The sequence below is a fragment of the Nicotiana tomentosiformis genome, chromosome 6 (assembly GCF_000390325.3).
Source record: "Nicotiana tomentosiformis chromosome 6, ASM39032v3, whole genome shotgun sequence".
Lineage (NCBI taxonomy): Eukaryota > Viridiplantae > Streptophyta > Magnoliopsida > Solanales > Solanaceae > Nicotiana > Nicotiana tomentosiformis.
In genome coordinates this window covers 112,918,737-112,933,296 of record NC_090817.1, presented here as the reverse complement: position 1 = coordinate 112,933,296, position 14,560 = coordinate 112,918,737, and the positions used below count along the sequence as shown (strand labels likewise).

Sequence of the window (14,560 nt, the reverse complement as noted above, 5' to 3'; positions counted from 1 at the left end):
TATTATTCTCTCATATTCTCACTCACTCGATACTATTCTGAATCTATTGCTCTTGGCCGGCTGAAAGTCAAGGCCATCGGAACCCTCTCTAACGACCTCCCTAGTGCGAGCACTGCCCGGGGCTCATTTGAGGCTCCTGTGAACTCTGACGCACTGGGATTTGGGTCTTTTGGTTGTTCTCTTTTCTGGTGATATTCGAGTTATTTCTGACACTTAGCCTTCTCTTCTATTTTGTTTGTTGAATATGCAAACTGGTGAATGTCTTGACTTTGGCAATTATATCCTCTTTTTCTTGTTTACATTGCTTCGCATATCCTTGTTGTTTGAACCAATATGACTCCAATATTGTATTGTAATCATTGGCAATTTTACTTGCATTATAGCTATTCTGCAATCCTGAATCTCCTAGTGTCACAACCTGCCTAATTCTTTAAACTCCTATGTGTTCAGCTTGAATGACTTTGTATCTTTAGGTTTGTTTTGTTGTTCTGCTGTTTATTGTGAGTTTGTCTCATGCCTTGTTTTGGATTCTCACAATGAAATTCCTAGGAAATCATCTCTTACCCAGAATTTGCCTTATTGAACTTCTGTTCATAATTCCTTTATGTGAACTCTGATTTTTACCTGCTTATATGAACCATATTTGTTGTCGTAATATTTTAACCAAACCTGTTGCTTTGTTCTGGTGCTTGGTCAATCTTGCATTCTTTGGTATTGCTTATGCTTCTAGCTGAATCCCAATACATTTAGGTTCCATGATCATCCATAGTCGACTGGCTTAATTTCTAAGTCTGCATGTTCTATTTAACTTTAAGATTATATGTCTTCCTGCCATGACACCTTTGGACTTTGAGATCTTTGTGTTATACTTAGCATGATTAGGCTTCTCATCGATTGCTTGCTTGCCTGTTTGTCGTGTGTAATTGTCATTTCCTGACTACGACTCTGTCCATTCATAACTTAGACTCCTAGGTTTTAAAATCCTTTTAGGCCAATGCTCTATTCTGAACTCATTCTGGAAAAATTAGCATGTTCACCTCGTATGTGCCTAGTATGTTTGCCCTGTTAATCTAAAATGGCTTGTCTCCTTAACTCTCCTAGTATTATGTCTATCTTTAGCATGTTGTCACCTGCTTAATGATGTAACCTATGTTGCATTTCCCATGTTTCAAGTCAAGTCTATTGACTCTCCTAGTTTCATGTTCTTTGTTTGATCAATGCTGTCACTCTTGCTTCTGAAATGCCAATGTGTTTATGAATCCTGCTAAATGTCATACAACCCCGTCTCTATGAGGTGTTGCTTTAGAACTGTTTGGTTGGTTTCCATGTATGGTCTATTAATTAATTTGATAAATTGGTCAATATTGGGCTGGATATGAGTCCATGTGTGGCTTTGGGTTGTGCAAATGGGCATACTCTCCTGTTTTTGGGAAGTGTTTTGGATCCGGGCCTGCTATCCGAGTGAAAGAGTCTACTGAAGGCCCAGGCAGTGCTGGAGTTAACTCTTCTTAAGTCTGCCCTATTTGTTGGGCATGTAATCATCTTGGTTCTGTAATATTCGAAGTCTGTTTCTTACCATTCCTTTTTTTGTCTTTGGTCATGTAATAATTTGTAAACAAGCGATGGGGGAGATTAGTGAAAAGGGATGGGGTATTCTAATGCTTGCATAAAAGGGTAGAAAATATGCCTATAGGATCTATGTGTTCTATTTGCTATTTAGTTCAGCATGCCTTATATGTTATTTAGTTTAGTGTGTTGTACACTAATAGAAAGCATGCATATAGGAATCACGCACACACTTCACTTAACTTGTCAAAACATGTTGGCTCAAGTAATTGCTATATTTGTTTCTGTATGTACTACTAGACGCTTCTAGATAGCATGCCTATAGGATACAATAACACATATTTTGCTAATGTCCACCTAGATACCATGTCTATAGGGTTTCCACTAATTAATCAATCAACTGCTTCAATTGCTCTTAGAACGCTGTTCCCTTAGACATCATGACAATAGGATCTTAATCAATCAATCGACTACTTCCGATACTTTCATTACGCTGCCCTTAGATGACATGCCTATAGGGATGAAGTATTATAAAATCAAGTTCAATTATCAATCCTGCATATGAGATATTATCACTCGTCTAGAAAGCATGTTTATAAAATCAAACGTCGTTAATTCCGAGCTTTCAACAGTTTTACTGCCCCATTGCATGAACAATTTAGAGATCATGCCTATAGGAGCTCTTTAACACCTTTAATCTGCAAATTCATTAGTCATAAACAACAGTGATGTTTGTGTGATGCTGGAGATCAGAATTGCCTAGAAATTATACCTATAGGATTTGACAACTCTTATGCGTCTTAATTCCCTAAAATTTGTACTGCCTAAACTGCCCACGTGCATTTGTTGTTTATGTGTGGAAGCTAATTTGAGCCTTTAATTGTCTTTACGTGAAGTCCTATCTGTTTTGATTACTGCCTGGTTTTTATCATTTTGAGCAACCTAAGCTGAGTCTAGGACCACCTAATAGAGGTCCAAAGCCTCCTGGACCATAGGCATGGGACGGGTAGTGCACGCATAGGGTACGATTTAGAATTGAATTAGAGCGCCTTTAAGTAAACAACTTCAACATAGTAATTGGGTAGCAAGAGATGATAGTCTGTGCCCGCTGAATCATATGAGCAACCTCTACCTTAAGGGAGTTGCGAAGTATTATTTATGTTGCACGGGGAGATACATTAGGCTAAAAAACTTAGGACCCCCCCTTCTTTATATATTTTACACTCAGTCATCTAATAGAGATCAATATAGTTGTATCCTTGTAGTCATTAAGATTTATGCCGATTCTCATATGTCCTAATAAGACTCTTCGACTTCTAAATTTTCCTTTATTTGTTTGATCACCTAGCTTAATTGCATAATCCACATGATTTAAAGTTCGGTCGGGACCTACAGTTATGGACCTCGAAGTTCGAAGAGTGCCTAACACCTTCTCTTTGAGATAATATGAGCCCTTACCTGATCTTTGGTGACACGGACTAGTCAAACAGAGTTATTTGCAAATAGGTGCCCTAACGCACCTCAAAATCGTTAGGTGACGACTCTTCTCTTTTAATACCCATTTAAAAGAGTTGCCACACGCTGAAACCCGCTTTTGCGAGGAAACGGGGCTCGACAACATGGCGACTCTGCTAGGGAAATATTTAGGCTTTTACCATAATGAACTTGACTTATGTGGATTACTTTGTTTTTCTTTATTTGTTTAAACTGCTATTACATGCACATCACTTCCCTTATTTGCCTTTATCTATTTTAAATTGCTATGACATGCACATCCCTTACCTTATTCTCCTTTATTTGTTATGACATGTATGACCTCTCTCCATCTCCTCCATCTTGTCTAAGACTGCTATATTATGACTCTCTCATCCCTATTTCCCTACCAGCTTCATTACGTTCTCGCACATTTTTTCATGAGCTAAAATGACTTCTCTCTTTTGTCTTTCTTTTCTTTTCTCTTCATGTTCACCTTTGCTATTTTATTTATTGCTTTTACTGTAAATACTTGACTATGTGTTATTATTTTTGCATAAAGCATGCTCCACATCATACGCCACTCATGCCAATTATCAACATAGTGGCGCTTGATGAGTGTCCACGCTTTTATGAAATCACCATTTTTAAATCAGAAAGGTTTATTTGCGGTAGACTAGTCGATCAGCAGTGCAGTCGACAGTCCCGTGCCTTTCCCTCTCAAGTTATCCACTTGGGAGTACCGGTCTAGACCCTTCTAGAAATACTACTCTAATGTGAAATATACATGCATCATGCTAAATCTAGTATGGGTTGAAGCATTGTTAACTTAACAACCCGCTAAGATGAACCTTGCCCAAAGTCCGACGGTATTTCCACAATCCCAATGGACACTATTATATTATATGCATTACTTAGTGAAAATGTGCCAACGTGTTGATCATTATTGCATAAGTAGTCAAATCTGGAGGGGGAAAGGGATAACCTTTGTTTGTTTGCAAAAAATAAAACACGAAATCCCCAGATTCGATATGGTCTAGAATATCCCGCCTTTGCTACTTGACTGGTAGAAAGACCTTGCGCTTTGTGACAAGAATCATATGAGGAGAGTACTTGGTGACCTACCATCGTTTTTTGAACATTCAACCAAATAGGGAATTGATCGAGGCCGCTACCATATTCTGGGATGAGAAATGAGCTATTTTTCGGTTTGGCAATATAGAAATGACTCCTCTCCTAGAAGAAATAGGAGGTTTCGCCAAGTTACCATGGGATAGTCCGGTACTTCTAGTACCAGAGAATCGTACTCCTCGCGGTTTCCTGAAAATGTTGGATTTTAAGAAGAATGACGAACTGCTCTGTCTAAAGAAATCATATATCACTTTTGAGTTTCTTTACGAGAGTTATGAGCATAGCAAGTCATATCATCTTTATCATGATGAACTAACCATTACTTCTTTGGGATGGGTGCATCACCGGGTTTATGTTTTCATTGTCTACTTCCTGGGGTTGTTGATCTTTCCAATAAAAGGAGGAAGAATTCATACTCGCTTAGCCATGGTCGCCAGGATCTTAATGGATGGTATCTAAATACAAATGTATACTATCATCCCAATGATCTTAGATGAGATGTACCGCGCTCTAGATCGGTGCAAGCAGGGATTCAGACACTTTAAGGGTTGTAATCTATTGCTACACGTCTGGCTACTGGAACACTTTCAGAAGGGTCAGTATCGTCAACCGCTTCTACGAAGGCCACTAAATGACTACATAGCCAACCATCACCCAAAGAAAATGACGTTTATTCTAGACAGGTTTGCAAAGCCTGGAAATGCTGTAAGTTGGGTGTGTTTCTTCAGCAATCTGACAGAAGAGCAGGTGCATTGGATGTTTGAATGGTTTCCTAGTAGTGAGTTCATCATCAGATCGAAGGGGACTACTCACTTGGTGCTGATCGAGCTGCGAGGTATATACCCTTACGCTCCTATAAGGGTAATGAGATAAGCTGGAAGAAAACAAGTCATACCTCGGGTTTCCAATATGGTCCAGTACAAGGCATATTTTAAGGGAGATGTCATTCCGTTCAAGTTCGAAGCACAACACATGTGGAACCAAAAGATCATTGTGGAAGGAGAAACTATTAAGCCAGACAGGTATCATGCCGGTTATATGTACTACTATCTATCATGGCTGGAAGGTGACATAGCGGGGGACGTCAAGCCAGGAGTCAATCTGAAGGATAGGATCATAAATGAAGTGGCTGAGGCACAAGTTAAGTATAAGAGGCTACGCAAAAGGGTGTTCGAGTCCGAAGCTAAACATCTAGAGCAGCACAAAGTGAACATGGAGGCGATAAGGGAATGGAAGGAGATTTCCACTAAGTCAACAGAAATATTGGAATACTTGGAACAAGGCCTGACGGAGCTAGAAGTGAAGATGAGAAAGAGACTCTCGGATTGTCAAGGCATGGACGACGATGAAGGGGAAAATCTGGCAAAAGCTTATTTACTGTTGGATATGCGCGATCTGGAAAACCTGATTGGCGGGATCAAAAGAGCCAAGCATAGAGAAGATCCTTCAGGGACCCACTAGATTAGGAGATGATGTTCTTTATTGATTTCTAACTTAGATTAGATTTTGATGTAATAAGGCTAAATGCCATTAGTGACTTTATTATTATTATTGTCTATTTAGTGAAAGTTTGTTTTGGCTCATTTTCGCATTAATGAAATGAAGAAAATGTTGGCACCAATTTTCTCCAAGTCTATGTGTCTCTTAGGCCTACCTCAGGCACAATGGAGTCCCCAAATTAGGACGTGAATTATTGCATGACTTTGTGAAATATGTTTAAATATTGCGAACACTCTTTTATTTTACCTTACTGACTTAGTTATCTTTTGCTTTTTCTTTATTTTTGATTACTCCCGTTCCCAAAGGTTGGTTCGTGCATACTACCATCATCAACATACTACACTAGATCCAGAGGCCCTCTACCACCTCCTCCACCAAGCGACCCGAAAAGCAAAAGCAAGGGCAAAGGGAAAATGGATGATTTAAGTGGTATCCGGAAAGACAATGCCGATGTGGCGGAAAATGTTAAAACTTCAGATGGCAGAAGTACTCCGGGGCACAATGAGTTGGTTTTACGTTTGGAGCAGAAAATCCTGGGACTACAGGGCGAGCTTGAGCAGGTCCGAAATATGGCAAACCTTTCCCTTACTCTCAATATTTCCGACATCAACCAGCAAAACCCGACTACCCAGAACCAAACACCACCACAAAATACACAAAATCAGAATCCACCACCCATAGTTCTGAATCCTCCCGCACAACACTAGTATCATAATCTCGCACCTCCCAAGAACCTTAACCCACAACCAGTGCAAACCCCTCAATAACATCACCATCATCCAGCTTAATACCCACAAACCACTACTTATCACACTCCCCAAAATGCACCACAACCTACTCCCGATCCCCAAAACTCAATTAATGACCACTCGTATACCTATGTTCCAGTAACTCATCAAAGCAATCCGATATATGTGAAAACCTTACCACATACCCCGCAGCAAACCCTATATATACCCGAACCAACTGAGAAGGACCTGCTCATTAGAAACATGGCAAAGGAACTCAATAAGCTCATAGGGAGAGTCTAGAGTGTTGAAGGTGGGAAAGGCATTGAAGGTCCAAACTATGAAGACCTGTGTATTCTGCCGGATGTGGAACTGTCGGAGGGTTACAAACCTCCCAAGCTCAAAATGTTCGATGGTACTGGTGATCCGAAGGTGTATCTAAGAACATACTGTGACAAGATTGTAGGAGTGGGTAAGAATGAACAAATCCGCATGGAACTATTCATGTGAAGCCTTACAGGAGACGCTTTGTCTTGGTATATCAGTCAAAACTCAAAGAAGTGGGTTTATTGGGTGAGTATAGCATCAGACTTCATGGACAAATTTAGGTTCAATATAGAGAATGCTCCAGACGTTTTCTACATTCAAAACCTTAAGAAGAAGCTGACAAAAACCTTCCGCGAGTATGCTACTCGTTAGAGGTCAGAGGCCGCAAAGGTAAGGCCAACACTTGAAGAAGAACAAATGAACAAGTTCTTTGTTAGAGCTTAAGATCCGCAGTATTACGAAAGGTTGATGGTCATCGAAAATCACAAGTTCTCCGATATCATCAAATTAGGGGAAAGAATAGAAGAAGGAATCAAGAGTGGCATGGTAACTAGTTTCGAGGCACTGCAAGCCACGAATAAAGCCTTGCAATCAGGAGGTATCTCAAAGAAGAAAGAAGTGGGTGCCGTGATGGTAGACCATGGCCCTAAGTCTCCCCTCACATACCAAACACCTCCACCCACACCACCAAAATACCAATACCCTGCCCCCACCTGCCACACCTACAACACTTAACCTGCATATTACCATTCACCCCACCAGCCCACCAAAACTACCCAAAGCCACGTCTAAATTTCGACCGCAGATCACCTAGATAATACACCTCAATTGCTGAACCCATAGCCCAACTGTATGAGAGGCTGAAGGTCGCCGGTTATGTCACCCTTATTCCTGTTGTTGTTGTGGAAAATCCCTCCCAATAGATCAACGCCAACAAAACATGTGCTTATCATTCAGGCATGAAAGGTCATGCCATTGAAGAATGTCGCACATTGAAAGATAAGATTCAGATGCCGGTCGACACTAAGGTTATACAAGCAAAGGAAGATGCACCAAATGTTCGCAACAACCCTCTCCCGAATCATAGAGGTGAGGGAGTGCACGTGATAGAAACTGATGAGGAGTGGGATCGGGAAGGGTCCATTGGACTTATTCGAGAGGGAGATGCTCCTAAAACATCTCTGGTCTTGGTATAAACTTAAGCGCCATTTGAAGTTGAGGTAGCTACACCCTTCACTGTAATGGTAGCTCCCACACTATCTTACAAGTCTGATGTTGTCCTGTGGGATTATGTTGCGGAAGCAAGAAGAAAAGGAAAAGCCAAAATGGAAGAAACAAGTGCCGCGCAAGGTATGACCAGAACTGGCAGAATTTACACACCTGAGAATCTGGGAGGAACGAGCAAAGAAGCTGCACCTAAGCTGCCTGTTGTTGAGACTGGCACTAACGATCTTTGGAGGAAGATACAAGCAAGAGAGTACTCTGTTGTTGACCACCTGAACAAGACTCCTGCTCAGATATCCATCTTATCACTATTGCAAAACTCATATGTGCACAAGAATGCTTTGATGAAGGTGTTAAGTGAAGCTTATGTACCCGCCGACATCACTAGTGGAGAGATGGCTAACATGGTTGGACAAGTACTGTAGAGCCACAAAATCACTTTTCATGAAGATGAGTTACCACCAGAAGGACTAAGTCACAACAGGGCGTTGCACATCACAGTGCAATTCGAGGACAAGTTCATCGCCAGGGTCTTGATAGATAGAGGTTCCATTCTGAACATATGCCCACTGACCACTCTAAAGAGATAGGGTAAAGGCCTGTATGAGATACGAATGGAAAGCATGAATGTGAAAGCGTTTGATGGATCTCAGAGAGCCACTATCGGAGAAATCAACCTCGATCTATTGATGGGTCTGACTTGGTTTGATGTTGAGTTCCAAGTGCTAGATAATTTTTCTACTTACAATCTATTGTTGGGACGGCCATGGATACATGCAGCCGGGGTAGTGGCTTCAACTCTGCACCAGGTTGTGAAGTTCGAGTGGAATCATCAGGAGGTGATCATTCATGGAGATGGAAACAACCCTATCTACACCAACCAGACCGTTCCAGCCATCGAAAATAGGAGAAAGTTAGGTGGAGAAACATATCACTGCATCGAGCGGGTGAACGCAATTGAAAAGGACCGATGGTGGAGCAAGAAGATAGAAAGCATATTGCTGTGGACGGGATATGAACCAGGCAAGGGACTTGGCAAAAAGCTTCAGGGGATCACCAAACCCGTACAAACACAGTATCATGGCATGACCTTTGGACTCGGATATGAATATACATGGCAAGAATATCAATATTTGACACCGCCATGGCGTACCCCTTATTATCCGCTGGAACAACCTATACCACCTCTGCACCAGACATTCTATCAAGCTGACATGATACGGGGATCTGCGGAAGATGCGATTTTGGACGACATGAGGAAGCTATTTCTAGATAAAGAAGACATGGACTGCAGTGCAATTGTTGAGAAGGAGGAGGAGGAAGACCTTACCATTTAGACAAGGGAAGATGGAGTTGTTCTTAAAAACTGGTCCGCTGCACCATCTCAGGCTCGCCGAGTTCCTGGATAGCCTGGCAAATTAGCATGAATTATTTTCAAATAGTTTTGAGAATTTAAGACATTTTCAGTATTTTGTTTTGAGATAATTACTCGAGCCATCGAGTCGTACTTGTTGACATTTTAAAAGTTTATTAATGCATTAATGCTTTTCATATTTATTACTATTTTTCTACATTCTTTTCAGCATAATTATTACATATCCTAATGAACCTACGACTGTGACATGTAATAAGACAACGCAACATAAGGACAGTGATTCAGAAGATCTAGAAGATGATGTAATACCTAATGAAATTATCAAAGAAGTAGAGAATTTTGAAAACAAATCGATGTCTAATTTGGAGGAAACTGAGGTCGTTAACTTAGGGGATTCTGAATTAGTCAAGGAAACTCGTATAAGCATTCATCTATCACCGTCAGAGAAAGAAGAGTATATCAGATTCCTAAAGAAATATGAGGACATCTTTGCATGGTCCTACGATGATAGGACTGGTTTGAGCACATCTATAGTAGCTCACAAGCTACCCATCAATCCTATATGTCCACCGGTAAAGTTGAAACTGAGAAAGTTCAAGCCAAATATGAGTTTGAAGATAAAAGAGGAGGTCACCAAGCAAGTCAAATCCAAGGTTCTCCGAGTGGTAAAATACCCGACCTGATTAGCCAACATTGTGCCAGTTCCAAAGAAAGATGGGAAGGTTAGAGTATGTGTCGATTACCGAGATTTGAACAAAGAAAGTCCTAAGGATGATTTCCCGCTGCCTAGCATATACATACTGATTGAAAACTGCGCCAAGCATGAACTCCAATCCTTTGTGGATTGCTTCGCAGGATACCACCAGATTTGGATGGATGAAGAAGATGCCGAAAAGACTGCCTTTATCACACCGTGGGGGATATATTGTTACAAAATAATGCCATTTGGTTTGAAGAATGTTGGGGCCACCTACATGAGGTCCATGACAACTATCCTCCACGACATGATACACAAGAAAATAGAGGTGTACGTGAATGATGTTATCATCAAATCTAAAAGGAGTTCGGTTCACATAGCAGACCTGAAGAAATTTTTCGATCGGATTCGAAAATATAACTTGAAGTTGAACCCTGCAAAATGTGACTTCGGAGTCCCTGCTGGAAAGTTGTTAGGTTTCATCGTCAGTCGTCGAGGTATTGAGTTAGACCCATCAAAAATCAAAGCTATCCAGGACTTGCCACCGCCAAAGAATAAGAAAGACATGATAAGTTTTCTAGGGCGCCTCAATTATATCAGCCTCTTTATAGCACAATCAACAGTGATATGTGAGCCAATCTTCAGAATGCTGAGAAAAGATGCTGCAACAAGCTGGACTGAAGAATGCCAGAAAGCCTTTGACAAAATCAATGAGTATTTATCTAAACCGCTCGTGTTGGTCCCACCAGAACCAGGAAAACCTTTGTTGCTTTATCTGTCTATGTTGTATGGGGCCTTTAGTTGTGTTCTAGGACAAAAATTGGAAGGAAGGAGCAGACGATATATTATCTGAGCAAGAAGTTCACGCCTTACGAAGCCCGGTACTCTTTATTGGAATGCACCTGCTGTGCTTTGACATGGATAGCCCAAAAGTTGAGACATTATTTCTGTGCGTACATGACATATCTCATATCAAGGATGGATCCACTAAAATACATCTTTCAAAAACTCATGCCTACAGAAAGGTTAGCAAAGTGGCAAATATTGATGAGTGAGTTCGACATCGTATATGTAACTCAGAAGGCAGTCAAAGGGCAAGCATTGGCGGATCACTTGGTAGAAAATCCCGTAGGCGGAGAATATGAACCATTAAAAACGTATTTTCTCGACGAGGAGGTATCGTTTGTAGGAGAAGATATTACTGAGGCATACGATGGTTGGAGGATATTATTCGACGGAGCAGCAAACTTTAAAGGAGTGGGTATCAGAGTTGTCTTAGTATCAAAAACCGGTCAACACAATCCGGTATCCAAAAAACTCAGGTTTCCGTGCACCAACAATATGGCGAAATATAAGGCCTGCATCCTAGGACTCAGGTTAGCCATTGACATGAACATTTAGGAGTTGCTGGTAATCGGAGATTCAGATCTATTGGAGTACCAGGTTCTAGGAGAATGGGCTATGAAGAACACCAAAAATATTGCCATACTTGCATTGTGTACAAGAGTTGATCAACATATTCACAAAGATAGATTTCAAACATGTTCCAAGGATTCAGAATGAGTTTGCAGATGCATTAGCCACTTTGTCTTCCGTGACACAACACCCAGACAAGAATTTTATTGATCCTATCCTAATAGTAATTCATAAGCATCCAGCTTATTGTGCTCATGTTAAAGAAGAGATTGACGGAAATTTGTGGTTCGACGACATCAAGGAATACTTGGAAAGGGGAGAATATCTAGAGCACGCTATGCACACTCAGAAGCGCACGCTTCGAAGATTGGCCAACCATTTCTTCAAAGCGAAGGAATTCTGTACAGAAGGACTCCTGACTTAGGATTTTTGTGATGCATCGATGCCAAGGAGGCGACTAGATTGCTCGAAGAAATACATGCTAAAACTTGTGGACCCCACATGAATGGTTTCGTTCTGGCCAAGAAGATATTAAGAGCAGGATATTTCTGGATGACTATGGAAACATACTGCATCAAATATGCTCAAAAGTGTCACCAATGCTAGATGCATGCTGATATGATACAAGTGCTGCCCATCGAACTCAATGCAATGAGTTCGCCCTGGCCCTTCTCTGCTTGGGGTATGGATGTCATCAGACCAATTGAATCTGCAGCTTCAAATGGACATAGGTTCATTCTGGTGGCTATAGACTACTTCACAAAATGGGTTAAAGCCGCATCCTATAAGACTGTAACTAAGAAGGTCGTAGCAGATTTTGTTCGGGGCCGCATCATTTTTCTATTTGGAGTACATGAGTCAATCATTACTCACAATGCCGCCAATCTCAACAGTGATTTGATGAAAGCCATGAATGGATCAAGCATCGGAACTCTACAACATACAAGCAGCAAATAAATGGACCCGTAGAAGCCGCCAACAAGAACATCAGAAAGATATTAAGGAAAATGGTAGACAATTACAAACATTGGCATGAGAAGCTACCATTTTCTTTACTCGGGTATCGCACCACAGTTCGTACATCCATTGGGGAAACTCCCTATCTACTGGTTTACAGTACTGAAGTTGTTATTCTCGCCGAAGTAGAAATCCCTTCCTTAAGAATCATATAGGAAGCCGAGCTTAGTGACGTAGAATGGGTACGGACTCGGTATGAACAAATAGCACTCATTGATGGAAAAAGAATGAACGCAATATGTCACGGTCAACTCTACCATAATAGAATGGCAAGAGCTTTCAACAAAAAGGTTAGGTCAAGGCAATTCACACCGAGGCAATTGGTAGTAAAACGGATCTTCCCACGTCAGTATGAAGCAAAGGGGAAATTATCACCCAACTGGCAAGGCCCTTACATGGTTCACCGAGTATTAATAGGAGGAGCACTTATACTTGCAGAAATAGATGGAGAGATTTGGCCAAAACCTATCAATTCGGATGCAGTCAAGAGATATTATGTTTAAGTTTATGTTTGCACTTTCTATTTGATATAACTGAACTACGCTTGACCTGATTCCCGTTTAAGAGGGGATATGTAGGCAACCCTGCGGGTTCGGTCACATCATAATAAAATTTTCATTCCCCCCTATGGTCAGAAACTGGGGCAAGAACTCGAGTTTGCCCGATCTCATCATGTTCGGAATCGCCAAGGAATGAATCGCCAGAAGTACGCACTTAAACTGGGGCAGAATTTTGAGGAGGATCCCCAAAAGTCCAAGTTAAGAAGGTTGCAATGTCTTAAAAGCATGTCACAATCATCAATTCAACAAATTATTTGCTCTCGTGCATTATCACATATTTCAAACAACTACATTTTTTATAAGTAATTTATCAAATGCATGTTTTTCGAAATTTTGTTTCTATAGCAGTCAGACGTTACTCGGGGTGACTCAAGCATGCCCTCCAGACAAAAGCAAAGGTGAAGCAAGGAAATGATGGTTAAGGTGGTTAGTATGGTAGTGACTAATGGTGGCAAATGGTTAAAAAAAACAGTTGTCCACTCATATTATCCATTAAAAATGGGTTGAATAATAAATTTTTAAAAATCGGATCAAATATGGATAAGAATCATCTTATTCACTTAGAAAATGGATAATCAATGGATGACTAATGTATTTAACTTTTATATTTGTAAAGCCTCAAATTGGGAGTTTCTCAAGTTTGGGAGACGAATTCCCCCAAAAGTGATCATATACAATAAATCATGTATAATATGGATATCCATATTATCCGCCGATTAATCTGTTTTTATTCGTATTAAATATGGATTGAATCGGATAATTATCCATTTGTTGCATTACTCATTTTCGACCCGTCTATATCCGTCCCGATCCGCTTGTTTGCCACTGATAATGGTATATGATGACGGTGTTGCTAGTGGTGGTTGGCAACGGAGCGTTTTACTTCCCAAGAACCCGGAACGTTGACAACTGATGGTAAAATTATACCCAACAACCTTTATCAATTATTATAGTAGACCTTAGCATAGTGCTTTCTGAATAATGATCGGTCATCAGAATAGGAAAAAAGGACATATGCAAAAATACTGTAAAGTTGCATACTTTGTTGAAACCATTTGATACTTATATGTTTTAGAAAGAATTTCTGTAAATTGGGTTGAATGACGGGTTTAGGGTTTAGGGTTTAGGGTTTAGGGTTTAGGTACCAACGCTCACTGTGGGTGTGTACAGACTCCGAAGGGGCTCTTTCAGCCCAAGCGCTATAACCCTTTCCTTGCATAGGGCTAAACACTGCCCTCATCATTGCATAAGGCTAAGCACTGCCTTTCATTGTATGAGACTAAACACTATCTCCATTTCCTGCATGAGGCTAAGCATTGCCTCCATTATTGCATAAGGCTAGGAATTGCCTTTCCTTCCATGAGACTAAGCATTGTCTCCGCTCTTCGCATCGGACTAAGCAATGCCCGCATCTCATACAAGACTAAACCGTGTCTCGTCTCGTTCTCGCATAGGGGTGTTCAAAATCGAATCGAAACCGAAAATCGAACCGAACCCGAATCTTAATGGCTTATTGGTATCGGATTAACGGTTTAACAGACGGGGA

The 14,560-nt window shown here is 40.8% G+C and overlaps 1 protein-coding gene across 1 annotated transcript; it reads left to right on the top strand.

Moving 5' to 3' along the window:
* The first annotated feature begins 12,043 nt into the window (after nucleotides 1-12,043).
* LOC138894595 (uncharacterized) lies at nucleotides 12,044-12,394 on the top strand. The gene has a single exon (XM_070179301.1). The coding sequence runs from the start codon at nucleotides 12,044-12,046 to the stop codon at nucleotides 12,392-12,394; it is 351 nt and encodes a 116-aa protein (XP_070035402.1).
* The last annotated feature ends 2,166 nt before the right edge of the window (nucleotides 12,395-14,560 follow it).

What these genes read in the sequence shown, in the direction of transcription:
- LOC138894595 (XM_070179301.1), top strand. Translation starts at nt 12,044, where the DNA reads ATGCATGCTGATATGATACAAGTGCTGCCCATCGAACTCAATGCAATG.